The sequence below is a fragment of the Rhinichthys klamathensis genome, unplaced genomic scaffold, assembly GCF_029890125.1.
Source record: "Rhinichthys klamathensis goyatoka isolate OS25496 unplaced genomic scaffold, OSU_Roscu_1.1 h1tg000206l_1, whole genome shotgun sequence".
Taxonomy (NCBI): domain Eukaryota; kingdom Metazoa; phylum Chordata; class Actinopteri; order Cypriniformes; family Leuciscidae; genus Rhinichthys; species Rhinichthys klamathensis.
Window position 1 is genome coordinate 2,105,217 of NW_026606731.1, and position 27,969 is coordinate 2,133,185.

The window sequence follows — 27,969 nt, forward strand, 5'->3', positions numbered from 1 at the left end:
GGGGTTTCTGAAAATTTAAAAAAGGGGTCTCTGCAAATACAAACTGGAAATAAAAACTGGAAATACAATTTGAAAATATGAAGGGATTTGTTAAAAAAGAAACTAAAGTGTTAAACTAAAGCCCTAAAGTGATAGAAAACCACATTGTATTGATATGTTCCTGCCGTTTTGAGGGTAATAAGGTTGTTTTATTGGACAAAAAAAAATTTAAATAAAAAAAAATTAACAGGCCAACATAGAGAGTTAAGAGATTTGGCTTTTGTGGTCTTTATGCTGTGTATGGACTCTAATCCACAAGAATTAGTATTTTTTTTTCTCTATTAATACCATGCACATAGCCTATATATATATATATGAAAAGTAAACCTCATTGAGGTTATCAAAGCCTCTTAAAATACCATATCACAGCAGAGTAGCCTATTGTATTACGATTAAAATATGTGATAAAAAATGTATTCCGTAAATAACATTTTAAGACATTATTATTCAGACAAATGCTATTGTTCTAAAGTCAGTCAGAGATGATAAAACAAGTAGGCCTATTGTAAAGTTATGCTCCTGCTGAGAATTAACTGCAATGACAATGTTTAAAATTTAGGGGAGGAAAATAACTTACCTTGGGGTAGGCCTACTTGAGAGGAAATGTATTCGTTTAAGTCTTGAAATGCACGTCACTTTTTTCCTTTACAATAAGTAGCTACCAGAAATAGGTCCTGCCACTGGTAATCCCGAACAGAACTGAATGAAAAACCGAGTCCTGACTCCTGAGGGAATTTAGTGGGAGGTGTGACGCAAAACCTGGGATAGAGAGGCTGCTGCTCACTGTTGAGCCATGGGTGGAGTCAGTGTGAAGTCCAGCTCCCCCTCTTTAGATGTAATTTGGGCGTAATAGGTGGATCACTATCCCTACTAGAGGCATGCACTCCCGCGGGAATACCGCGGGTCCCACGGGACCCAAAGTAACAGAGTGCGGCGCGGGACTGATTTGATGGCCGCGCGGGCGGTAATGCACTCTTGTGTGTGCGGGTTGCGGGAGAATAAAACAATTCGCGGGACTCCCGCAAAATAGAAATATCTATAAATAAAACATCTAAACCAATAAATTGTTATTCGTCTGGTGCACAAAAGCAACAATACTAAAATAAAATAGAAACGATTTACAGGCTACAGGCCAGTTTCAATTTATAACATGTTTGCAGCGTTAATGTAGCCAGCCAAGACATATGTGTTGATTTCTTGAACGCAATAACGGCCAATCAGATGCATTTAAGATAGAATCCCTCACCGGTCAAAAAACTGACTTTTTGTTCAGTGCTGAATTCTGCATGCTGGCAAATGCTCTGATAATAACAAACAAAGTGTAGATATTATGTGCAGTCAGTTTCACTGAAAATAACTGAGATTTGTGACTGTGAGCTTTTTAGGAATTATGAGCGGAATTATGATCAGTTTCAGTCATGCCAAACCATGCACGCAGTAGCCTGCTTGCTTTTATGTTAAATTAACAGTGGTTTGTGAATGTTAATGCTTATAACAAATAATTTATCGGGAGAAAAATCCGTCCGCGCAGGTCTCCGTACGTACTAATCCCTACCCATAAATCTATCCCTCCTCCTCAACCCATGAGGTCCAGAAAGGGGGAGCAGGACGTCCTTCGGCTCTGTCTGCAGTGAGCACCAGGTGAGCACCACTTGGCCTATGTATGTAGACCTGCACCAAAGCCCGTCATATTAGACATTAGGCCCTGTCCCAAATGGCACACTTCATGTGCACTTTCTGTCTTGTGGACTTACAATGGCTGCCGCGTGCGCGTGTCCGTTAAGTCCGTGAGACCGCAGTGTGTCCCATTTGTCATTTTTAGATCTCAGAAGGGTGCTCGCGAGCGCCCCCTCTGCGGTCGATTTGCGCCCTTGATGCGCACTTTTGCCGAGCCCACGCTGATGAGGACTCCACAGCAGACTTCTTCCCGACATTCAAAGCGGACTCAGAGGAAGACCGCGAGTGCTTAGGGTTCCATTTGGGACAGGGCAATTCTCTGCCTGCACGCTTAGTGCGCGTTCACGTCACGTGCACTCTCTTCTATGGAAAACGACAAAAATACATAGGCCTACATAAATTGCTTTTACCTGTTTATTTATTTATTTTTGATAATTGGAGTGTTATCGTTTAAGATTTATTATTTAGTTTAAATGTATATATTTTTTAATCTTTAATGTAGGCCTAGGCTATATATATATATAGCCTATATAAATATATTTATATCATTGTGTAAAACTGTCACACAAATATGTGCGTGCTTTTAAAATGCATGTTTGTTTATTAAAGCAGGTTAGAGATTATAGACTTCTGTGGACAGTGTGGTATGTAATTTCCTGTTAAAATAAGTGGACGCGATGGCAACATGCCACAGCTGGTTGCCAGAAGCCACGCGCTAATAAAGCGAGTTCACCCTCAGAACAAGATCTGTGAACGAGTCTAAGCTTGACATCTGACAGGCAGTCTTTCAGTTTATGTCAACTGGTACCTGGAATAGATATATGAAACATTACTCATGAAAAGTATGCATCTATAGTTGTCAACATTTGAAGTGGATCAAAACCTTTCATCAAAGTTACACATTAATTTTGAACAATACCTGTTCTTGTCTTAGGACAACTTTGATGAACTTTTTGATCCACTTCAAATGTTGACTACTGTAAATAAAACTGATATCTCAAATCTATTTTTCTATTCTAAGAGTTCAGAGCAGAGACAGTTCTGATAATATAATGAATTACTCCTTTATTTATACCGCAGCCATGACATGTCAAGTCTTGAGTAAAACTTTATTTTATATTTACGAAGAAAAAGTAGTGACATAGTTGGTAGGCCTTTCTTACGGTCTAATGCAGTTTGTAAAAAACAACAAAGAAAGTCAAAAACACATGACTGCATCTATATTGCTTGATTTATTTCGGACTAGCAAATAAAGTTAGTAAAACCGAACAACTCTGCTCTTAAAACCACCAAACTTTTGAAATATGCTGTTTCGTGTAAATGCTAGTTATTCAGAGTTCAGTTTACCAGTACACCACCGACTAAATGAAAAAACTAAATGTATTTTATGGAATTCAATAGTTTCAGTACATTCTAAAAATCTTGCATATGCTTACATTAAATCAAGTTGGTATCAGTTAAACTAGCTCTAAACCATACAAAATATAAATCAGTGTTTTAGAATATCACAGCAAATTAATACTGGCTTAGTTTCATCATACATCGTCATTCAATTGTAAGAACAAGATGATGTCCAGCAAATACATTTAGCCAAATAAATAAAGCAACAACATCATATTTGAGAGGAATAAATGAAAAGGATGAGGCAGTGCATACAAACTTTACATCTCTATGAGACCATGAGCTCAAAGTCACATACACAAAGAAATTTGCAGAGGCGATATTTTGAATTTCCAGGCACTGATGTTAGAAAGATCTGACAAACAATTTAAAGGGTTCAATGACAACAATTAAGGCATACAATATTTGGGAATGAATGAAAACCTTTTTTAATTACATTTTCACACTAAATATTATCAAAAATCAGCTGGCCCAATCATACAAAATCATTCTGTAGTGTGATATCGGTTATTATGATGTATAGCTCCACATGTGCACAGTCAGTAAAGATAAAATGTGGATGATACCTCAAGCAGCTTTTGGAAATGTACATCCCAGAATAATTCACGTTTCAAAATAAGCATATGTTTAGATAAAACACACACCATCTTAAAAGGCATGATTGTGTATTTATGGCTTAATATGAGAGCAAATATCATTTCTGTCTATTAGCTCTCTGTAATGCAGATGTTTTTCATGTTTGTCTTCAGTAAATAAGTAATTTTGGCATTATTATTCTGCATCATCCAAGTCTGTTTAAAGTAGTAATGCAAATTGATCTTCGCTAAAAATCCTGTAAATACAACTCAAAGTTACCTTTTTTCCGTGAAAAATGAACTAATATCTTAATTACGCACAAAATATAGAGGTAATCTATAAAGGATGACACTTAAATACTTGTTGACCTTTAAAAAAATACTTCTGGAAAAGGGGGTGGTTGGTCTTCAGCTATGGATACGGACTATTTTGTACCTATCGCGCGTCATTAAGCTGTCTGGCTACAGTCAGTATCTCTTTGGCCCCTTTGCTGAGCAGCAGATTTCCAAGGTCCACTCCTAACTTCACTGCGGCATCCTGGGCTGCTCCTGACACCTTTAAAGCAGTGATACCCACACGCTGGACCTTCTCATCAACCTTCTCCTGCTCCTCAGTCTGGGAATAATGAGGTTACACGCAAACGGATCAGTGTAAAATTCAAAACATTCAAAATATCGGAAATGATATCTATATTTTAGTGGATTAACAACCTGATTGTCTGAGCTGATGCTTGTCTGCATTGTCTCCTTCAGACTGTCTGAGCCATCAAGACTGAATACTGCTCCGGTCATGTAGACCTGTAAAACGAGCACAGATCTGTCATTCAGCTGAGACATTTTCTAGTTGAGTATAAAGTCAAATCAGCATGTAGCTCCTCACTACCTGTGAATTCTTAACTTCAGTGTAAACAGCAACTGGAACACTGCACCCCCCTTCCTATAAAAAAAAGTAGTTTAAGGCACATGCACAAAGTTCTGAGAAATGTATTCTTTGTATTTGTAGTGGTTTTAAAAAAAAAATTATACAATTTTCCAGAAAAAGTTTCTATTTAATGACTTCAAAAATGTCATATGGTGTAACCATCAAGTAAAAAGTAATGGTAACACTTTACAATAAGCTTCATTAGTTAACATTAGTTAACTAGTTAACATGTATTTTTATTAACTAACATTAACAAAGATTAATAAATACTGTAACAATGAGCAATACATTTGTTACAGTATTTATTAATCTTTGTTAATGTTAGTTAATAAAAATACAGCTGTTCATTGTTTGTTCATGTTAGTTCACAGTGTATTAACTAATGTTAATAAATACAACCTTTGATTTTAATATTGTATTAGTAAATGTTGGAATTAATATTAAATACGATTAATAAATCCTGAAGAAGTATTGTTCATTTTTAGTTCATGTTAACTAAGGTAGTTAACTAATGTTAACGAACCTTATTGTAAAGTGTTACCAAAGTAAAGTAATATAACATTTTCATTTCACATAGTTTTTAAATATATTTTTCAAGGTAAAAAAAAAGTTTTTTTTTTTTTTTTTTTTTTTTTTTTTACAAATGTCACACGTCATTACTGGTATTTCACCCAAAAATGAAAGTTGTTCATTTTTGGGTAAAACAACAAAAAGTTGTTCCAAACCTGTATGAATTTCTTTCTTCTGCTGAACACAAAAGAAGATATTTTAAGAATATCGGTAACCAAACAGTTGATTTCCATGGTTCTGTCTGATTTCCATTTATTTGTCTATACTATGGATGTCAATGGGGCCCATCAACTGTTTGGTTAACCTTAACTCTCTTTTATGTTCAGCAGAAAAAAAGAAATTCATACAGGTTTGGAACAACTTGAGGGTGAGTAAATGATGACAGAATTTTCTTTTTTGGGTGAACTATCCCTTTAAAAACAGCAGCAGAACTGATATTTTTATAATAAACTGACATTTATTTTTATGTTATTTAAAGCACATTACACTACTTTGCTTGTTACATATACCTGCAACATTTCAGCAGTAAATTAATTATAAACGTTAGCTAGATTATATTCCATATCTGCCTGTATGTTTCGTGCTTCAGAATTTCCGTTAAGGGAACATAGAGAGCCTTGATGCTCCCTGGTTTTCACAGTGCATTGTGGGACTTTTTATGGAGCCAACATTTTACGATTGAGACGGCCCTTAAAATGGCCGACTCCCTGAACAGTGCCCTGACTACTAAACTAGGGAGCTGATTGAGACGCACCCATAGTGTTACAAAAGATTTCTATCCCTATTTATATGCTATTCCTTTATATTAATCAATGAATTCTGAAAAAAACAAATTAGCTATATAAAAAATGACAGTACAACCGTACAACATTACAAAAATGTTTCTTGAGCAGCATATTAGAATGATTTCTGAAGGATCATGTGACACTGAAGACTGGAGAGTAATGATGCTGAAAATACAGCTTTACCAGAATAAAATACATTTCAAAATATATTCTAATTGAATGCAGTTATTTTAAATAGTAATATTTCACAATATTACTGTTTTTACTGTATTTTTGATCAAATAAATGCAACCTTGATGAGTATAAGAGACTTCTTTCAAAAACATAAAATAATCTTACTGACCCCAAACTTTTGAATTACAGTGTATCTATTTATTAATTATGAATTAAAGCTGCAGTAGGGAGTTTTGAGAAAACGTTGACTTAGCCAGAAAATTTGAATAAGCACAACTTACAGGTCCCATCCCCTTGCTCTCTGCTGCGCTACAGCCCTCCCTCCACAGCTCGTCCTCCACAGCGGAGCCTGCCGTGAACGCGCAGGCTAGTAAACAGGGCCACCCATAACGGCGGATAAAAAGTTATATGGCACATTCACTAATAGGGACTAAACGTCAATAATATGCTTTACATTGACTATGGCCTGCCCATACTTTGACTACAAACTTGGTCCTCAAATCATTATGTATTTTGCAATAGCCTACATGTAACTTTATAACGTTGCACTCTTTCTATAAGTTATAAATAGCTAGTAAGATAACGTTAATATAACGGTAACTAACGTTACAGTATGTAAGTAATTATTCTAGCGATATATAATGCTAGATAAGGTGTGCTAGCCCATTATTTTAGCAACATGACAAGCCAGTGAATTAGCAGGTTTCAATTGTTGCTTAGCAGAGTGCGTGACATTTTATCTACATGTTATGCGGCTAGAGTTTTGACACCGAGTCAATGGGCTCTGTGTAATTCTTTCTTTTTCGCTTGTTTATCGTCATCAGTCTTTTTCCTTTTACCTCTTTGTTTTATGAGCAGGTGTCACTCGAGAATTGGCAGTTTAGGTTGTTTCTCCGTCATAAGCACAGCTGCAGCACGCCGGCAATCTTGAGTTTGAACGACGGCTCGCGCTGTGCAAGAGAGGGGTGTGATCAGCGCGTACACGAGCGTGATTGACACTGCTGAGACATGCCTCCTGGCTCTGATTGGTTGTTTCTGACCGGGAGCGTGTATTTCTTGCAAATGGCAATAGGACCACTGGGAGGAGCCAGAGGAGCTTGATTTTTACACAGATTATCTGTCTCATATTCTATTGTCAGGACATAATGACAGTTTTAGCAAATACATGTTTTCAAAAGTTACCTACAGGAGCTTTAATTTAAACAGGTGTGAGTGCAGCAGGATGCCTACCAGGTGTTTGAGGAACGCTCTCTCCGCGATGCAGCTCAACACAGTGTCCGAGTCATTTAATACTGACACCATTTCCAGGATGTCCCGGTCTCGAGCTCTCACCTCAACTGCCAGAGCACCCTTCAACAGGACATTAAGAGCAGTCTGTAAGGGTCAGTCCGATAGACATACACTCACCGTTGTGCAGGAGATTTGCTCAATAGGGACACTGAATGTTACCCACCTGTCCAACGGCATACATGCAGTCCTCAGGCCCAAGGATCTGAAACAGGATGATGCAAAATATATCAATATGCATTATAGGCTAATCAATGCAATAATCTTGAGTTGACCTGAGGGAAGACATTGCAGTGCATTGTAGGTTAAAGGAGGATAGAGGCACCTGGCCAATGCGGTTCTCCCAGCCCATTCTCCGAAGACCAGCTGCTGCTAAGACAATGGCAGAAAAGTCATCCTTTTCATCCAGCTTCTTCAGACGGGTGTTGAGATTACCTCTCTGAAACATGACTGTTAAGGCATAAGCTCACACAAAACATCAAGTCCTTGTTAACACACTGAATTCATAATTTACTTGTTTGTATGCATCTACAGAAAAAGTGAGAGAAAATCAAATGATTGCTGCATTGCACTGAAAGATACAATGTCTTTAAACTCCAGGTGGGGAAACCTTTTCTTCAGTTGTGCAGCCCGGCGAAGAGAACTGGTACCTATAACACTTCAAATATAAAATGTAAATGTATGTATTTTTCAAGAAAACATGTATCCTGTAAATATATAATAAAAAATAAATATATATATGTATAAAAGTATATACACTACCATTAAACAGTTTGGGGTGTGTAAAATGTATTATTATTAAAAGTATCTTATGCTGCATTTGTTAGATAAAAAATACAGTAAAAACAGTAATATTGTGAAATATTATTACATTTATAATTTTTTTTTAATGTTTTCTATCTTAATACATTTTTAAAATGTAATTTATTCCTTTGAATTTTCAGCATTATTACTCCAGTCTTCATTGTCACATGATCCTTCAGAAATCATTCAATATATATATATATATACACTCACCGGCCACTTTATTAGGTACACCTGTCCAACTGCTCGTTAACACTTAATTTCTAAGCAGCCAATCACATGGCGGCAACTCAGTGCATTTAGGCATGTAGACATGGTCAAGACAATCTCCTGCAGTTCAAACCGAGCATCAGTATGGGGAAGAAAGTTGATTTGAGTGACTTTGAACGTGGCATGATTGTTGGTGCCAGAAGGGCTGGTCTGAGTATTTCAGAAACTGCTAATCTACTGGGATTTTCACGCACAACCATCTCTAGGGTTTACAGAGAATGGTCCGAAAAAGAAAAAACATCCAGTGAGCGGCAGTTCTGTGGGCGGAAATGCCTTGTTGATGCCAGAGGTCAGAGGAGAATGGCCAGACTGGTTCGAGCTGATAGAAGGGCAACAGTGACTGAAATAACCACTCGTTACAACCGAGGTATGCAGCAAAGCATTTGTGAAGCCACAACACGCACAACCTTGAGGCGGATGGGCTACAACAGCAGAAGACTCCACCGGGTACCTCTCATCTCCACTACAAATAGGAAAAAGAGGCTACAATTTGCAAGAGCTCACCAAAATTGAACAGTTGAAGACTGGAAAAATGTTGCCTGGTCTGATGAGTCTCGATTTCTGTTGAGACATTCAGATGTTAGAGTCAGAATTTGGCGTAAACAGAATGAGAACATGGAACCATCATGCCTTGTTACCACTGTGCAGGCTGGTGGTGGTGGTGTAATGGTGTGGGGGATGTTTTCCTGGCACACTTTAGGCCCCTTAGTGCCAATTGGGCATCGTTTAAATGCCACGGCCTACCTGAGCATTGTTTCTGACCATGTCCATCCCTTTATGGCCACCATGTACCCATCCTCTGATGGCTACTTCCACCATGTCACAAAGCTCTAATCATTTCAAATTGGTTTCTTGAACATGACAATGAGTTCACTGTACTAAAATGGCCTCCACAGTCACCAGATCTCAACCCAATAGAGCATCTTTGGGATGTGGTGGAACGGGAGATTCGCATCATGGATGTGCAGCCGACAAATCTGCGGCAACTGTGTGATGCCATCATGTCAATATGGACCAAACTCCCTGAGGAATGCTTCCAGCACCTTGTTGAATCTATGCCACGAAGAATTGAGGCAGTTCTGAAGGCAAAAGGGGGTCCAACCCATTACTAGCATGGGGTACCTAATAAAGTGGCCGGTGAGTGTATATATATATATATATATATATTTATAAAAAGTTAAAAAAGTACAATTTATTTGAAGTAGAAATCTTTTAAAACATTATGTCTTGACTCTTTACTGTCACTTTTGATCAATTTAATGCGTCCTTGGCGAATAAAAGTATTAATTTCTTATTAATAAAGTATTAATAAGTAATATATACATTTAAAATATATAATTCTGTGTACAGGCCACCGCTTTTACCTCTTGTCGACGAGAGCATCGAGACGTTTGCCTTTATTTTTGGGGTGCAAGACAACAGCATCATGGGGGTTTTCTCGTCTTTAAAGAGAGGGAAATGTCAAATCACAATGTTGGCTTCATAATTAAAGGATTTGCAATAAGCAATACACTGAACATCAGTACTTCCATACTCTTTAACAATAATTTATGAACATTTAGGCTGATGTTTGTGTGCTGTGTAACATGACATGTCAGCTACTTTTAAGATAAAAGACTCTTCAGATGTGGAGGAACATATAAGCACTTCAGAAAATAGAGACACTATTGTGATTTCCTTACTTCAGCACGGCTCCTATAGTGAAGCCCACAGGAAGAACAGTAGGCAAGTCTTTCAAAGAGTGCACAACCAGGTCTACCCTATAGAACCAAAAATATTACAACAGCATTATTCATACTGAAACATATGCAACAATGTAGCAATACAAACCCCGGAACATCAAATGCACCAAAAGACCATAGACCAAATCTGCTGTGTACTGCATTATACATGAGTGACATACAGAAGCAAAGACGGATGGACTCACTCATTTTTTTCCAAAGCATTCTCCAATTCCTTTGTGAAGAGACTCTTTTCACCTATCTTTGACACAGAATTTGAACAATAATTAATTTCTCCAAAAACTTTATATACATTAACTTTTATAATACTAATTAATTATGACAGCAATGGAATTTAGATTAGGACTTACTTTGGATAAAGCTGTGTCAAGTATTTTATCTCCAGTTGTTGACATAGCCACTGAAATAAATAAAAAAATGTATGAAGTGGAAATATGTTTAAGCAGAGTGAATATTAACTTTCGTCATACTTGGTATCCTGTTTTGGATATTACACAATAATCTCCTACCTATTTCAAAATGAACATCAGGGTGTAACCCCTTGAGTTTCTCTACAATACTGTCAGTCTGAATCCGAGCCAGCTGAAAGAAATACAAGTAACAAAAAGGTTCAACAATATTCCATATGCCCTATGTTTGAGGGCTGTGACCAGTTTCTTTACAAAAACTAAGCAATCTTATATCCACCGTGACAAAGACAGAAAGCTTATCAAACCCATCACCACCACTGACACACCCAAACAAACCTACATTTTTTATACTAAGAATTGATGAGGCAAAATCTATATAGTTATAATATGGAAAACTTTTACATTGCTACTTTCAAATAAATGGATGATTCCAGTGACAAGCAGTCATACAAATTGTGAAACATGTACATTTAAATACATATTTAAATGTATTAAATGGTTTGATATTCACCCCTATTCACATGATATTAGATATAACAATATTTTAGATGATCTATTTTTGTATGTGCCCTACCATGCAAAAGTTTGGGATCAGAAAGATTAAAAAAATAATAATAATTATATACTTTTATTCAGCAAGGACAATTAAATAGATCAAAGCCGTCAGTAAAGACATGTATAATGTTACAAAAGATTTATATTTCAAATAAATGCTGTTCTTTTAAACTTTCAATTCAATAAAGAATCTTGACAAAAATGTATCACTGTTTCCACAAATATATTAAGTAACACGGCTGTTTTCAACATTGATAATAATCAATGAGCATACATATATTCAATTACCTGGCTTTTTCTGGTGCCAACACGGATCACCCTGCTGACTCTGCCATCACCGTCCTGTAAAAGAATATTTCACACAAAAGTTAGTACCAATACAAACAGCACAGAGTAACATTCATTTATTCATGTTCTGACCCTAATGAATTTATAAGGTCCATCTGCCATAGTTGTAGTGAGATGAGCTGCTGGAGTCTTCAGATACTTTGAGTATGAGAAAGCAATGTATAGTGAACATGAAGCAAGATAGACCGAAACAAGAGACACTACGCCCCAGGGTCCTGGCTTCAGTAGATAAGACAATAATGCCTATTCGTTGTGTCAGTTAAACACGAGGGAGGAGTAAAGGACCGAGATGTCATTTTTGATATATTACACTAAAACTTTTTTGGGTTAATATGGTTCAGGTGTAATTTCCCATACTTACTAGCCCTAAACCAAAATAACCTTAGCCATTATGTCATAATCGCATACTAATGTGTAATTAAATACTAATACTATTAATAAATACGGTTAAAGTAGAGTCAATGAATTAACGTTAGTTAGTGAATGAATGAAAACATGCCTGGATATTTGTCTTTCCCGACATTTTCTAAGATGATCCAAATGAATCAGTGCTGATCTCGTCGAAACTGCAGTAATTTCTCATTCATCATTGTAAAATCGAAATATGGGACAAATGTCATTCGCAACTGTTACAGGTTGAATACATAGACTGTAAAAAATATGGCTTCCGTGAAGTGCGTCATTTTGAATTTCAAAATAAAAGTCCATTCGCATTGACCTGTCACCGCGACAATCGCGCGTTTCAAAATAAACGCTTTTAAAAACTTTTATTTTGAATGTAGTCCTTAGAACGGAAGTTAAGATGAACACAGTAAACGCGGAATCGTTTGTGTTGTCACATCATTCAATCACTTTATATATAAAAATTTGCAATTATATTGCAATTTTTGAATGAGTACAATGGTGGAGATTGAATTATTTCGCAAACAAACTTTGTCTATAATGACATTGTTGTCAGAAACAGCTCGAGACGAAATTCAGAAAGTTTTTGACTGTGAATTTCGCCCATCCCACAATGAAATTGGTTGTGACAGGGATCCAATATTGGAAATGAATGAGAAACAACGCAGACTGGTACGTTTAGTTTTTGTTCTGCAGATATTCTGCGTGCTATTCAATTTTTATTAAGGGAATTTTTGTCTGTTGTGATCCATCAGACAGTCGGTTTTTGAAGTGTTTCCTCTTTGTAGTGTTTTATTTCAAGGTTAAGAAACATTTTATATGATTATTCAAGCCTTTTTCTATGTTTAACACTATAATAAGTAACTGTATTTCATTCTTTCAAAGAAATGTTCAGTTCCATCTTGCTAGTTCCAAAACTGAACATTAAGGCAGGTGAAGATGTCCAGAAAAACAACCAGTAGTTAATATCTGTTGCAGGCAAAGCTCACAGCTGTGATGGAGACCTTTACCAACGTGGCTGTTCAAAAAATATGCAAAGTCTTCAGTTATTGCTTTGCTCTTAAGCCAACTCAGCTGAAGGGCTCTAAAAGTTACCATGATAATGTAGTAAATGTGAAAGAGATGGTGAAGGAGCATCTGAATAAACCAGAAAGAAAAGACAATCAAACTGTCAAAAATGTGCCTGGTAAGACGTCCTGCATTTTAATTTAATGTCATTTGTTAAGAATATTTAATACACTACAATTTTAACTAGTAATGTCTCACCCTCATCTCAGATTCTGCAGCTGTAGCTCCATCTGTGTCGACGGAGAGACCGAATATACTCACTGTGTTACCTGAAGAAAATGTACAGCCACAAGATTCGGTTAAAGGCCAGCAGGTCAGTTCAATGTTGAAATGATGTAACTCTGATGATTAGTTTGCCAAAATGCTTGCAACAGCGTTTGTATTGATTTTCTTTTTCTTTCAGTGTGCAGAGGGAAACGTTCCTGAGTCGTCAAGTGGTGGAAAAGAGAAGCCAGTGCAAGCATTTTTTATAGAATGTATGTGCTGCACAGCTTTGATATTTATGCAAAATAACAAGCTAAGAAATTTAGAAATTGAGTGATTATTAGTTAAAATATTTATTAAGGTATTTATGGTTTATTTTTTTACAAAAAATATTTATTGTTTGGCATTACTAAATAATAAAATACTAGACTCTAGACCTGTTGTTTTCAAACTTCTTCAGGCAGCGGACCACGTCAACATTACAAAATACAATTTCCGTATTTTATATTCTGTATTTCAAATTCTGAACCGCTTGACACAAGTACCTCAAATTATTAGATTTGTTTTAGACATTATATATATACTCACGTCACTTAAACCTCACTTTTACCCAATCCATAGTTTTTTTCTCTCTTTTTTTTCTTCTTATTTCTCTGTTACTTTTAGCTAATGAATCGAAATGAGACTAGCTAGTTATTAATAAAATTAGATGTCAACTATAATACATTTAATTTATTTAGATTAGTTTATTAAGGCTTTTATTTAGATTAAAAAACAATAAAAACAGTAATTTTGTGAACTATTATTACAGTGTATAGATACTATTTTCTATTTGTATATATTTTAAAATCTAATTTAGTCTTGTGATGCAAAGCTGAATTTTCAGCATCATAACTCCAGTCTTCAATGTCACTTGATCCTCCAGAAATCATTTTAATATGCTGATTTGCTAAGAAAAATAAGAAACATTTCTTATTATTATCAATGTTGATATACACGCATACATATACATACTTGTAGTTGTAACTTGTAGTAATTGAAACCATGTTAATGTTTTGCAGTTGAATACAGTACCATTGCCTCTGTTGAAGACCAGCAACCTGAAGTAAACCCGCAGGCAGAGCAAATCAGTACAAAGTCCAAGAAGACAAAATCATTTGACTGTAATGAGTGCGGAAAGAAATTTATCTTGAGAAACTCACTAAATCAGCACAAATGTGGACATTTAAAAGGGCCTCACAGTTGTGAGCAGTGCGGGAAGAAGTTTAAATTCTTAAAAGGATTAGAGAGACACCTACTGCATCACAATTCAGCCAATAAGAAAGGGCTCTGTAAAACATGTGGGAAAACCTTTGCCAATGTTAAGATGCACGAACGTGTCCACCTGGAAGTGAAGCCGTTTCTTTGTTCCATATGTGGACACGGCTTCACCGTAAAGGGGAGTTTACTGGCACACCAGAGGATCCATACAGGTGAAAAACCATACAGCTGTGAGACATGCGGGAAGCACTTTACACACTCGGGAAACCTCACCAACCATCTGACTGTTCATTTAAATGAGAAACTGTGGAAATGCAGCCTCTGCGACAAGACATTCAAAACAGAAAAGCAAATGAATTTGCACCAGGTTGTGCATACAGGGGAGAAACCCCATATATGTCATTTATGCGGGCAGAAGTTTGGCCACATTACAAACCTCAGAAGGCATCTCCTTGTGCACAGTGGTGTGAAACGGCATGTGTGTGAAATCTGTTCCAAGCAGTTTTATCAGAGCAAATCTCTGAAAAGGCACATGGCAGTACACGGAGCTCTGAAGTCATTCATGTGTGAAATATGTGGAAAGAGCTTTGTTTTTAACTATGCTTTACAGAAACACTTACTCACACATAGTGAGAAATCTGGAGATGGGAAGAACTCTTTCCCGTGTGATGTATGTGGAAAATGCTACAGTTCTACCGCTTTCCTCAGAATACACGAGAGACTCCACTCGGAAAAGGATCCGTACATGTGTAAAGTCTGCGGTAAAAGCTACAGCAGCTTGTATACGCTGAAGGAACATGAGAAACTTCATTCAGGGGTGACGCCGTTCAAGTGTGTTGTGTGTGATAAGACTTTTACTCAGAAAATTGGTTTGAAAACGCACGAGATTGTTCATACCAAAGCTAAACCCTACAAATGTTCTGTTTGTGGGAGCAAATTTGGACTTCCTTACAGTCTTAGACTGCATATGCGCATTCATTCCGGTGAAAAGCCACACAAGTGCGAAACTTGCGGAATGTGCTTTCGCTTATCTGGAAACTTAATCCGACACAAGCGTGTCCACACAGGCGAGAGGCCGTTCAGCTGTGAGGTTTGTGGGAAAAAGTTTGTACAACTTAGCCATGTGAAGGCACACATGCAAATCCACACTGGTGTGAAACCCTACACGTGCCAGAAATGCGGGAAGAAATACGCATACCGTAGAAATTACAATGACCACAAATGTATACCTGTGTGAAAAAGAAGTTGCTTTAAAGGAATTTTGTTTTGAGATGAATTGCAGTGACATTTTCTTTCAGTCAAATGTTTGGAAATGTCATGAAGGTTCACTATCTGTTAAAGACAAAAATATGTACAATAGCACAGTGTATTTGTTTTACCTTTATTTTCTTTCTTAGAAGAAATTCTGGATAAGTATCAATGAATTTTTCATTCATTCAATAGAGATACATTAATGAATTGGGTCTGAAATCGAATTATTTTTAAGCCAATTATTAATATGCAAAATCAATAGTTCTACATTTCGAATTTCTCATTACAGTGTACTCTATGGCCAAGAATAAACAATTTGTTGGAAATGCAATGTTTTTTATTATTGTTTTTTTATATAACCTTTATGGTAGGAAAAACTAACATAACCATTCCTGTGGTTAAAGGATTAGTTCACTTCAAAATGAAAAATGTAAAAAGTAATATAACATATTTTCATTATACATAATATTTTAAAAAGTTTTTTTATTTTAATTTTATTTTTAATTTTATTTTATTTTTACAAATGTTACACGTCACTACTGGTATTTAAAAGGATAGTTCACCCAAAAATGAAAGTTTTTTCATTTACTAATCATTTACTCACCCTCAAGTTGTTCCAAACCTGTATGAATTTCTTTCCTCTGCTGAACACATAGAAAGATATTTGAAGAATGTCGGTAATCAAAACAGTTGATGTACCCAATTGACTTCCATGGTATTTTTTTTCCTACTATGAAAGTCAGTGGGGTACATCAACTGTCTAGTTACCGTCATTCTTCAAATATCTTTCTATGTGTTCAGCAGAGGAAAGAAATTAATACAGTTTTGAAACAACTTGAGGGTGAGTAAATGATGACAGAATTTTCGTTTTGAAGTAAACTATTCCTTTAATAGTAATCTTTACCATAAATAAAGCACACAAATTGTTGTACAAAGTTGAATGCCGTAATGGTGAGTTGTCAACACGTTTGACTTTTCCTATGCAAACAGATAAATTATTAAATGGAGTGGGTTCTCTAAGTTCTCCAGCTTTCTTTAGTATTTCATGTTAAATGACTTTTATTTTGAAAACTTTGCCTCGGAAGTACAGGAACTGACAATTTGATGGTAGGTCAAGTCCATTTTCCTTAAAAAGGTTATCAACATTTGCATTTCAAAGCTAATTTTCCATATTATTAACATAAAACAATAAACAAACCAATTTAATTAATGATCCAGAAAGGGCTCTGACTATTATAAATAGTATAGCATTATGTATATTCAGTCATATTTAATTTGCTGACCTGTTAATCTCTAATTAATATGTAATTAAAAAGATGTATGGTCAATGGCGCGTATTCGCATACTTTTACTTTGATAGGTCATGAACAAAAGAGGACGTTTTTAGCGCAGAGAGAGAGAGAGAGAGAGAGAGAGAGAGCAACTTTTGCAGGGAGTTTGCATTCCAGACGAATATAATGGTTTGCCTTTACATTATGAACACTTATTGATAGCACTTGATCATTTGCTTGCATGCATTCAAACTGACTTTACAGATTGGATTGCCAAAGCAGAACGTTTTTTCTTAAGTCTTACAGAAATGTTATTTTGAAACACATTTCAAACACACTTTCTCATTTTTGCACATCTCGTAATTGTGGTCACTATGTCCAGGTATGAGCTTTTTCAGGGTCAACTACTCTATTCATCTTATTAATGCTGGTCATGCCAAAGCAGGAGACACCAAAGACATGCAGCTCTGCTGAACCTCAGCTCAACATGAAACAGAGTGACACTCAGACTCACATGGTAAGAATTTCTGTTAGTAAAATTGTTTGAATAGTTGTAGAGGGCTAGCTTATATGTATTTTCTGTGCTGAATCAAAAACAACAATATGTTTTTTATTATATGTCTTGATACATAGTGATGGTCAATGGTCATACAGTATAAAACATTTCCATGTGACGTGAATTACAGCCTGCGCAGGAGAGCAATGCAAGCAGATGTCTGTTGGTGGAGGACAGAGCAGAAGACGACATTCAGACTGTAGTCAGTGGTGATGGTAATGTATAGTTCTCATACTCGCATTATTATTTGTCATTTACATAAAAACCTTAATATATACAGGTCCTATTGGTAGTATATATAGTAAGGCTATTTCTTTGTGATGACTGCATTGAGTCTTGTTCTGCACTTACTCATTTTGTCCAATCAGATTTTTTATTTTATTTATTTTTTAAGAAAAATCATGTTAAAATGTGAGTAACAAATATGATACAACAGGCTTGGTGATGAACATTTATTTGTGCATCTCTCAATCATCGTTGCATTGGATTATATGTTAAGCCCCCCATAATAAAAACAACAGAGCAAAACTACAGCTTACAAAACTAAGCATTTAAATATCATCTTACTAAGACATATTATTGGGAGATATACACTCACCGGCCATTTTATTAGGTACCCCATGCTAGTAACGGGTTGGACCCCCTTTTGCCTTCAGAACTGCCTCAATTCTTCGTGGCATAGATTCAACAAGGTGCTGGAAGCATTCCTCAGGGAGTTTGGTCCATATTGACATGATGGCATCACACAGTTGCCGCAGATTTGTCGGCTGCACATCCATGATGCGAATCTCCCGTTCCACCACATCCCAAAGATGCTCTATTGGGTTGAGATCTGGTGACTGTGGAGGCCATTTTAGTACAGTGAACTCATTGTCATGTTCAAGAAACCAATTTGAAATGATTAGAGCTTTGTGACATGGTGGAAGTAGCCATCAGAGGATGGGTACATGGTGGCCATAAAGGGATGGACATGGTCAGAAACAATGCTCAGGTAGGCCGTGGCATTTAAACGATGCCCAATTGGCACTAAGGGGCCTAAAGTGTGCCAGGAAAACATCCCCCACACCATTACACCACCACCACCAGCCTGCACAGTGGTAACAAGGCATGATGGTTCCATGTTCTCATTCTGTTTACGCCAAATTCTGACTCTAACATCTGAATGTCTCAACAGAAATCGAGACTCATCAGACCAGGCAACATTTTTCCAGTCTTCAACTGTTCAATTTTGGTGAGCTCTTGCAAATTGTAGCCTCTTTTTCCTATTTGTAGTGGAGATGAGTGGTACCCGGTGGAGTCTTCTGCTGTTGTAGCCCATCCGCCTCAAGGTTGTGCGTGTTGTGGCTTCACAAATGCTTTGCTGCATACCTCGGTTGTAACGAGTGGTTATTTCAGTCACTGTTGCCCTTCTATCAGCTCGAACCAGTCTGGCCATTCTCCTCTGACCTCTGGCATCAACAAGGCATTTCCGCCCACAGAACTGCCGCTCACTGGATGTTTTTTCTTTTTCGGACCATTCTCTGTAAACCCTAGAGATGGTTGTGCGTGAAAATCCCAGTAGATTAGCAGTTTCTGAAATACTCAGACCAGCCCTTCTGGCACCAACAATCATGCCACGTTCAAAGTCACTCAAATCACCTTTCTTCCCCATACTGATGCTCGGTTTGAACTGCAGGAGATTGTCTTGACCATGTCTACATGCCTAAATGCACTGAGTTGCCGCCATGTGATTGGCTGCTTAGAAATTAAGTGTTAACGAGCAGTTGGACAGGTGTACCTAATAAAGTGGCCGGTGAGTGTAGAGTGACAACTGATATTTAAATGCATTTTATGAATGCAGTCTGCTATGCTGATATAGATCTTATTGATTTAGCTGTCAAAATTTCATCTTATTTTTTGCCCATATAAATATCAACAACTACACCAAATTGCATGTTTTTTACTCAGTTTGGGTCTCTGAATAAAACTGAGGTGATTTTTTTTTTTTTAAATACATCCATAAAAGCCTGATGTATACAACGATACAACGCATAAAACATGCATTTTTTTAAAGGTTCAAACTATTTTTCTGACTATTATTTCAAATGTCAGGCTTTAAATGGTTAATATATCAATACTCATACTATCTGTTCATAAAAAACATTTGAAAACAAGCAGCTTTGTCATAATTACAGCAGAAATACTGGAAATAGACCTATATCAGGGAGCTTTTGAATATTGTGCTGGACAACACAGGAGTCTTTGAGTCAAAAAATTTGAGAACCACTGATATAGATGTAGGCTATTGGCTATTTAAAAAAAGCCCTTTGAAATGTCCCTAACTTACTTTTTTCAATAGGAAACATGTTATCAAAAGAAAGAAATGTCTTGTCAAGGCATTTCATGGGGTGTTTAAAGCACTTCTGTCATAATGACATATATGTTCAGCACTAATTTTGTATTATTGTGTTGTTATTTTTTTTCATCAGCTGATGATGTGGGCTGGTCTGAAGATCAGGAAGGCGTGTTGCAGACATCAACCGAGCAACCTGAAAAGCCACAGGACGAAGAGTCTTTTGCATGTGAGCAGTGCGGAAATGCCTTTCCAAAGATGTTCTCTCTTCTGCGACACAAACGTGTGCATTCAGTCAAAAAGCAGCACTGTTGTGAAAAATGCGGGAAGAAGTTCACACAATTAAGAGCGCTAAAAACTCATCTCCGCAAACATACACAGAAGTTTGAGAAGAAGAAATTCCCCTGCAGTACGTGCGGAAAGAGCTTCAAGGATCTCGCAGCGCACGAACGGGTTCATGCGGAAGTCAAACCATTTACCTGTGAAATATGCGGACAGGGATTTACAGTCAAAGGAAGTTTATACATGCACCAGAGGGTGCACACGGGTGAAAAACCATACACGTGTGATACCTGTGGGAAAAGTTTCTCTCTGATAGGCACCCTAAACTGCCACAAGAAGTTTCATTCAGACGACAGGCCAATAAAATGCAGTCATTGCAACAAGAGCTTCAAGTGCAAGAGCCATTTGAGACGCCACCTTCCTGTGCACACCGGTGAGAGGCGATATACGTGTAAAATCTGTGGTCAATTATTTGCCCATCATGAAGCTATGACACGCCACGTCTTAATTCACACTGGTGAAAAGCCGTACATCTGTGAGGTGTGTGGTAAAAGATTTCGCCAGAGAAGCAATTTGAAAGTCCATATGGCATGCGGGTGCATGAAGAGATGCAATTTAAGTGTGAAGTGTGTGGGAAAACATTCCAGCATGATTTTTTGCTACAGAACCATATGCTAACTCACAATCAGACTGGAAATTCAGGAGATAAGAGCAATGGCCAGTTTCCGAACTTCAACTCTGCATTTAAAATGCAGCCAAATTCAGACAACAGCAAACCGTTTAGATGCAAATTGTGTGAGAAGCGCTACAGCAACGTTTATTATCTTCGCATGCATGAGAAACTTCACTCGGGGGAGACCCCGTTCATTTGTGAGATCTGCAGTTAGGCCTACGCACTCAGGAAGTCCTTTAAAACGCATATGTTGTGCCATTCAGGAGAAAGACCTTACAAATGCATAGTGTGCAGGAAAGCGTTCAAGTGGTCTGGCTCTTTGAAAATGCATATGAAGACTCATACAGATGAAAAAACTCACAAATGTGAGACTTGTGGAAAGACCTTTCGATTATATGGAAATTTAAAGCGCCACAAGCGCGTCCATACTGCGGAGAAGACGTTCAGTTGTAAGGTTTGTGGGGAGAACCCGACCATGTTAAAGCACATATGCAAATTCATACTGGAGTGAAACCCTACACATGCCAGAAGTGTGGGAAGAATTATGTATATACATTTCAATGATCACAAATGCAAACCTGTGTGAAAAAGATGTGGTGGAAATGTTGTAATTTTCCTAGCCAAATGTTTCCATTGTGAAAACATTAAATTAAAACATGCTGAACAATCTGTTGTCAATTTTTATGTTACATTTTCAATCATATGTACCTATATCAAGTGATTTTATGCATAATATCAGGGTACCTTCACAGAGTAATAATAATTATGTAAATGTTGGCATATGAAAAACTTGGAAATTTTAAATTGAGGAAATTGTGTGTTCCAACTTCCAAGTCTGTGAAAGTCGCTGAAAATAATAAAATCTTAAACGCTATAAACATTTTTAAATGAATCTAAATGTTTCAAGTAAGCTCTGATATTAATGATTTCATCACTGGTCTTGTGAAGATGCTTGCGAATAATGTTATAGATTTATGCTTTTCAATGAATATTGAAAAAAATAGGAATGATTCCTCTACGAATCTGATATAAGTATTTTTAAAAATCATTATCCAGTCATCACAAATTACAGAAAAGGTAATGGTCAAAAGTGTTCATTGCTCTTTGTTATTAAAAATGATATCTGAGGGAACACTTGTTATTAAACCAACACAAAATATTTAAAGAAAAATTTAATTAGGATTTTATTTTATTTTGTAATTAGCTAAGTTGGAGCATGCATCCTTTGAATGGCGTTCAGAGACTTTTATTTCGAAAAATGTCTTACCTCTTTCTGAAGTATATTATTCTGAGATATATTTTGTATTGACTGAGGTCAATAATGGGTCTTATTTTTAGGATCAAGTTTATAAGCCTTGTGTTTTGTTTGTTAATCATAACCAAATTTTATGGCGAATGGCAAGCATTCGGGAACTTTTATTTTAAAACAAAGAGGAAGTACTTTATTGCCCAGTGCAACTTTTCTAGGGAGTTCAGGATTTTATGAATGATTCTGGCAAGCTGTCAAACACAAACTGAGTTGGATTTACTGCACGTCTCTTAACTGTGGTCACTATGGCCCGGTATGAGCTTTTTCAGAGTCAAACCACTCTGGTTATGTCATTACTGACGGACACTGCTAAGCTGGAGATACGAAAGACTTTTACATGCAGCTACGATGAATCTCATCTCACCATCAAATCAAACGATACTCAGATTAATATGGTATGAAAGTCTGTTATTAGAACTTTAACCGTGTATGGTTTTAATTGATTGTTTATTAAAATAGTGAAAGAATCCTCCTTTTGTTTACAGCCTGGGTAATTAACTTATTCATACAGGATTTTCTATTGTCTATTGTGTTTTAAACATGAAATTGGCCATACTAAGGTTTATGACTGACTCTTTATTCTTAGCATGTCTCCTCTAAAGCTCATAAACCTATATTTAGTTATATTAGATATTTGCTGTTTCTATAATATTACATTTTAAATTGTTGTATCATAATGCTTTTTTTTTGTTGACTATGAAAACTCCATTTTCCTTTGTTGTATTTACAATTTACGTATAATTTCAAAGGTTTTATATTTATAATTATTGTATTTTTCTCATTTCAATACAGCTTAATTCCATAATGGAGAGGTTTGCCAAAGAAGCAGTGCAGAAGATTTGCAGTCTCTTCAGATACTGTTCATCTGTTGCACCAGTTCCAGCACAAATGTGTTTGAATGGCCGAGATGACATAAGGAAGCCTTCATCTCAGATGGGTAGTGACCTCAGTGGAACAACATGTATCCTAAACCAGGAGTTTCAGGGTACTTGATTTCAATATCAGGCCACTCTAGAGACTTGCAGATGTAGCACTCTATCTTTAGTATTTGTGGTCATTTTTGTTTTGTGTTCCTCTCTTACAGGAGATGCTATACCTTTCTCAATGAGTCCTCTGAATGAGTTGGCAGCAACGTCTCACCAGCAACCTTCAAGCATTGAGGTGAATAATAATACTGTGCAGTTTTAAAGAGAAATTTATTTTAAGGAAATAACTTACAGGGTGTTAAATGTTGATTTAAACATTTACATGTAATGTGAATTATAACATGAACAGGACGGTAATGCAAGCCAGTGTCTTATGGTGGCGGAAAGAGCAGAAGAAGCCATTCAGACAATATTCATCAGTGACGGTAAGAGTCCCAACCTTCACTTATTACTCAGCCTCTTTACTATTTGCAATCATTCATTGTGTCAAGAACATCTAAATCATTACTGCTGCTGTTTTACATCACCCACCACTTACATTGATTATTAGTGTATGCATGTCAGTGTTGTTATTGTTAAAGGTAGGGTAGGCAATTTTTTTAATGCGTTTTTAATGAGTTTGATACTCTCTTCACATTGATTGATTTGATTTTTTATTTAAAAGGGACCATGTGCAATTAATAACATAAATTAAGGGTGCTCCGATTGATCGGTCGCCGATCATAATCGGCCGATAATTGCTTTGGGATGTGTGATCGGCGGTCTCTATAAAGGCCGATCCAGAAAAGCCGATCAGATGACGCAAAACTCGCGAGACAATTTTTTTACTGGTAAAAATAGCTTCACCGGTCTGGCAATTCTATTCTACAACAGGGCTCTCAAGTGTCAAGCATTGAGCGTGACAGTCACTCATTTCGGTCTTTTGTCACGCTCTCCCGCCACACATTGTATTTCTCACGCTGAAAAACTATTTGTAATATATTTAATATGCCGCAGCGGCCAAAACTCTGGCCGCGCCGCTCTCACTGTGGAACCGGCATGAATCAAGCGCGTTTCCTCTGGTGTTGTTCGTCGAGCTACACAATAGCCAATCAGAAAATAGCACTATTGTATCTGGGTAAGATTTAACGCAACAACCAATGACAAAAATGTATCCAACCCCCGTGCGTCCGTCAAATCACTCGTACATATTTTCTCTCATCAAAACTGAATATGTTCATCAGCGGTTACAGTTATATCAAGCAAGGATACGTTTGTGTTTTATTTTGTGATTACACCGGAATGAATAGACAGAGTCCGCAATGGCGATAGATTGAAGCGCGCATCCGAGTGAAGCCTGCGCGAGGCACAGAGCACTGTATCCATGCAACTGATCGCCGCGGCAACGAGCGCGCAGCTTGAGTTCAAAAACATTTTAGCGCTAGATTTCTTATTTAATAGCGAACTAAATGAATGATCTGCTAGTTAACTGAAGATGTTTTATTTATTTATATTAGGTACATGGTGGGACAGACTTCACTGGATCTAAAAAAATCAATCTAAACATAGATATGACCAGTAGTGGTGGCTTTCTTAATCTGTTTAAAATAATTTTGCAAGGGTTCTTCACACACACACACACACACACACACACACACACACACACAAAAAGGTTTGTCTACCTCTCTCTTCCTCTCTAAATGCCCACAAAATCTGACGAAGCATCCCAGAAAAAAGCAAAGTTATAGATACAGATATGGAAGTTATTTTTATTTTTTATTTTTTTATTTTTTTTTGTTGCTGTGCACTTTACTACCTGTGGTCCTTTAAGTGTATTAGAAAAACTGATGGCTGACTGACTCTAAACTAAAAACAGCAACAAAAAAAGGCTATAGTCAAAATAATGTTTAAAGTAGTCTAAAGCTAAATTTAAAGAATCAGATGTTCTGTCTTTTATTCATTTTATTTTATATTCTACAGGAAAGTTGTATGTCAAGCCCTAAGCTGCTCCCAATAACCAAGCTGCTATGTTAATACATGTTGCTTGCAAATAAATACACAAGTGTCAATTCATTATGCATTGTCTTCTCTTAAATGTAATACTTAATTGTACATGTTGTTAAATATAGTTTAATAAGTAATGCTACATGATAAAAAGAAGTCTTCAAATAGACCCTGTAATCGGTGATCGGTATCGGTATCGGGTGATACAGCTTCCAGTAATCGGCGATCGGTGATCGGCCCCAAAAATCCTGATCGGAGCACCCCTAACATAAATGTAAACATTTGATGCATTACACCAGAGTTAGCCTTAGGCTAATTTACATCTGCAGTCCCCAGGTACAAATAAATACATACAGCACAGCAATCCTGATAGCAATCAATAATAGAAGTGGTCTAAATATTAACACATGTACATATATCTTCTGTGGAAGTCTCAGGAACAAAACATTTTGTCCAATCATTGCATTCAGTCCGAATGCTATGATAGGATGTCCTACCTGCCTGTCAGCATATGTATTTCCATACTTTCGCATACCTGTCACATGTCGTCAACACGTTTTGTAAGGCTATACAGAGTTGTAGACAGACAGTCACAGAGCTGCGCAAGAAAAACAGCAGTGGCTTTCGAGACGCTCTGAAGGGAGGGTGGGATCTTATGGGATCTCAAAGCTAGCTTGCTATTACTAGCCTCTCTGAAATTGCCTACTCTACCTTTAACTAAAACTTTTAAGAATGTATTTTGTTAATTAAAATAAAGCTGAAAAATACAAGCTGAAATCAAGATGTAAATATTAGAAATATTAGATTGAATGGCAAGTAACTGAAATAAAATAAGTTGAAGAAATTTCAGAGACATCTTTTTTTTTTTTTATCATATTAGCCTTAATTCTTTTTCATTTTTTTTTTTTTTATTTTTTTTTTTTTTTAAATTTTATTATTTTTATTATTATTATTACTATTATTACTATTTAGTTAATTTTTATCATGTCTGTTGTATCTGTAAGATTTTCTTCTGTTAAGTTATTTCCACTTGCACACCCAGTAATACATGCACACACACACACACACACACACGCTTATGTATGTTATTTTCATGTTTACATGTTATTGTCTATGTATGAGACCTTTATGTTTTTTGTTGTCGTAATAAAAAAAATAAAAATAAAAAATAAATTTTGCTTCACTGTGATTTTATTTTTTGCTAAACTGTGAATATATGAATAGACTATGATTGATGTTGATGTAATGTTGTTTTTCATTTTGCCAGCTGCTGATGATGTGGGCTGGTCTGAAGATCAGGAAGGCGTGTTGCAGACATCAACCGTGCAACCTGAAAAGCCACAGGACAAAGATTCTTTTGTATGTGAGCAGTGCGGAAAGGTCTTTCCAAAGATGCTTTCTCTTGTGCAGCACAAACGTGTGCATTCAATTGTGAGGCCGCACAATTGTGAAAAGTGTGGGAAGAAGTTCACACTGCTGAGAGCGCTAGAGACTCACCTTCGCAAACACTTGCAGAAGTTCGAGAAGAAGAAATTCCCCTGCAGTACGTGCGGAAAGAGCTTCAGGGATCTCGCAGCGCATGAACTGGTCCATGCGGAAGTCAAACCATTTACCTGTGAAATATGCGGACAGGGATTCACAATCAAAAGAAGTTTATACATGCACCAAAGGGTGCACACGGGCGAAAAACCATACAGATGCGACACCTGTGGGAAGTGTTTCTCCCTGATTGGCACGTTAAACTACCACAAGAGAATTCATTCCAGTGACAGGCCGATAAAGTGCAGCCATTGCAATAAGACCTTCAAGTACCATAAACTTTTGAAACACCACCTTCGTGTGCACACGGGCGAGAGGCCGCACACGTGCGACATCTGCGGGAAAAGTTTTGCGCTTTCCGGGACTCTGAAACGCCACATTCTCGTTCACACCGGCGACAAGCCGTACGTCTGCGAGGTGTGCGGCAGAAGATTCAATCAGAGAAGCACTCTCAAAGGCCACATGCGAGTCCATGGAGAGAAGCGATTTATGTGTGAAATGTGTGGGAAAACATTCCAGTATAATTATGCCCTAAGGAACCATATTCTAACACACAATCAAATTGGAAATCCGGGAGATAAGAGCAACGCTCATCGCTGCGACGTGTGTGGGAAGTTCCTGAGCTCCGCCTACGCATTGAAAACTCACCTGCTGCTGCATTCGGACAACAGCAAACCGTTTACGTGCACGTTATGTGACAGGAAGTACAGCAGCGTACATTCCCTCCGGATGCACCAGCAGCTTCACACGGGGGAGAAACCTTTCAAGTGCGAGATCTGCGGTAAGGATTTTTCTCTGAGGGCTTCATATAAAACTCATATGTTTCTGCATTCAGGAGAAAGACCTCACAAATGCGTATTGTGTGGGAAGAGATTCAAGCTGTCAAGCTCTCTGAAGATGCACATGCGCACTCATACCGGTGAAAAACCTCACAAGTGTGAAACATGTGGGAAGGCGTTTCATTTATCGGCCAATTTGAAAAGACACAGGCTTGTGCACACCGGGGAAAAGCCGTTTACCTGTGAAATTTGTTTGAAGAGTTTCACACAGCCCAACAATTTGAAGGCACACATGCACGTTCACACTGGCAACAAGCCGTACACATGCACCAAGTGTTGGAAAAGTTTCGCCTATCAGAGAAATTTCAAAGATCACAAATGCGCTCCACTTTAAATGATTTCAGCTTTCTGACCTGAAATGACTAAATTGAGTAATGTCTACCTACAGGTCCCTGGATTCTATGTAGGATTATAAATAATTTTGTGGAAATTACAAGAAATGCTTGACTGTATTTATTTATCAAAAAATAAAAGGTTTTTCCTTGTAATTTTAGGTCCGTTTTATCATCTATATA

At 37.0% G+C, this 27,969-nt stretch overlaps 4 protein-coding genes across 5 annotated transcripts; 3 read left to right on the forward strand and 1 right to left on the reverse strand.

Moving 5' to 3' along the window:
* Positions 1 to 3,078: 3,078 nt before the first annotated feature.
* On the reverse strand, positions 3,079 to 11,775 carry hmbsb (hydroxymethylbilane synthase, b). Its single transcript, XM_056263388.1, has 14 exons — positions 11,632 to 11,775; positions 11,500 to 11,553; positions 10,756 to 10,828; positions 10,597 to 10,646; positions 10,432 to 10,487; positions 10,187 to 10,264; positions 9,869 to 9,946; positions 8,013 to 8,088; positions 7,756 to 7,869; positions 7,597 to 7,635; positions 7,374 to 7,493; positions 4,576 to 4,629; positions 4,404 to 4,490; positions 3,079 to 4,308 (listed from the first exon to the last, which is right to left on the reverse strand). Exons 1-14 carry the CDS (start codon positions 11,659 to 11,661, stop codon positions 4,129 to 4,131), a joined length of 1,089 nt encoding a protein of 362 aa, XP_056119363.1. The 5' UTR covers positions 11,662 to 11,775; the 3' UTR covers positions 3,079 to 4,128.
* Positions 11,776 to 12,369: 594 nt separating this feature from the next.
* si:dkey-182i3.9 (uncharacterized) lies at positions 12,370 to 13,402 on the forward strand. Its single transcript, XM_056263512.1, has 3 exons — positions 12,370 to 12,633; positions 12,940 to 13,147; positions 13,239 to 13,402. The coding sequence occupies exons 1-3, from the start codon at positions 12,451 to 12,453 to the stop codon at positions 13,361 to 13,363; spliced, it is 516 nt and encodes a 171-aa protein (XP_056119487.1). The 5' UTR covers positions 12,370 to 12,450; the 3' UTR covers positions 13,364 to 13,402.
* Positions 13,403 to 17,448: 4,046 nt separating this feature from the next.
* LOC130096815 (gastrula zinc finger protein XlCGF8.2DB-like) lies at positions 17,449 to 21,072 on the forward strand. The gene is made up of 4 exons (XM_056263501.1): positions 17,449 to 17,532; positions 17,702 to 17,786; positions 20,040 to 20,725; positions 20,875 to 21,072. Exons 1-4 carry the CDS (start codon positions 17,449 to 17,451, stop codon positions 21,070 to 21,072), a joined length of 1,053 nt encoding a protein of 350 aa, XP_056119476.1.
* Positions 21,073 to 22,275: 1,203 nt separating this feature from the next.
* On the forward strand, positions 22,276 to 27,927 carry LOC130096746 (zinc finger protein 93-like). Of its 2 annotated transcripts, XR_008808222.1 has the most exons (4): positions 22,276 to 22,562; positions 22,960 to 23,152; positions 23,252 to 23,518; positions 26,344 to 27,927. XR_008808222.1 is itself a non-coding variant. In XM_056263389.1 (2 exons), exons 1-2 carry the CDS (start codon positions 23,467 to 23,469, stop codon positions 27,786 to 27,788), a joined length of 1,497 nt encoding a protein of 498 aa, XP_056119364.1. In that variant the 5' UTR covers positions 23,406 to 23,466; the 3' UTR covers positions 27,789 to 27,927. The 2 variants fall into 2 exon arrangements, 1 of the variants encoding a protein (XP_056119364.1); XM_056263389.1 differs by lacking the exons at positions 22,276 to 22,562; positions 22,960 to 23,152 and having other exon boundaries at positions 23,406 to 23,518.
* The last annotated feature ends 42 nt before the right edge of the window (positions 27,928 to 27,969 follow it).

Coding starts and splice junctions, on each gene's coding strand:
- hmbsb (XM_056263388.1), bottom strand. CDS start 11,661: ATGGCAGATGGACCTTATAAATTCATTAGG. Junction 10,488..10,596: donor TTGACACAGCTTTATCCAAA/GTAAGTCCTAAT, acceptor TCTGTGTCAAAG/ATAGGTGAAAAGAGTCTCTT. Junction 10,265..10,431: donor AATGCTTTGGAAAAAAATGA/GTGAGTCCATCC, acceptor TTGGTTCTATAG/GGTAGACCTGGTTGTGCACT.
- si:dkey-182i3.9 (XM_056263512.1), top strand. CDS start 12,451: ATGAGTACAATGGTGGAGATTGAATTATTTCGCAAACAAACTTTGTCT. Junction 12,634..12,939: donor ATGAGAAACAACGCAGACTG/GTACGTTTAGTT, acceptor TATCTGTTGCAG/GCAAAGCTCACAGCTGTGAT. Junction 13,148..13,238: donor AACTGTCAAAAATGTGCCTG/GTAAGACGTCCT, acceptor CCCTCATCTCAG/ATTCTGCAGCTGTAGCTCCA.
- LOC130096815 (XM_056263501.1), top strand. CDS start 17,449: ATGCCAAAGCAGGAGACACCAAAGACATGCAGCTCTGCTGAACCTCAG. Junction 17,787..20,039: donor GACTGTAGTCAGTGGTGATG/GTAATGTATAGT, acceptor TTTTTTCATCAG/CTGATGATGTGGGCTGGTCT. Junction 20,726..20,874: donor AAAAGCCGTACATCTGTGAG/GTGTGTGGTAAA, acceptor ACTCACAATCAG/ACTGGAAATTCAGGAGATAA.
- LOC130096746 (XM_056263389.1), top strand. CDS start 23,467: ATGGTGGCGGAAAGAGCAGAAGAAGCCATTCAGACAATATTCATCAGT. Junction 23,519..26,343: donor GACAATATTCATCAGTGACG/GTAAGAGTCCCA, acceptor TCATTTTGCCAG/CTGCTGATGATGTGGGCTGG.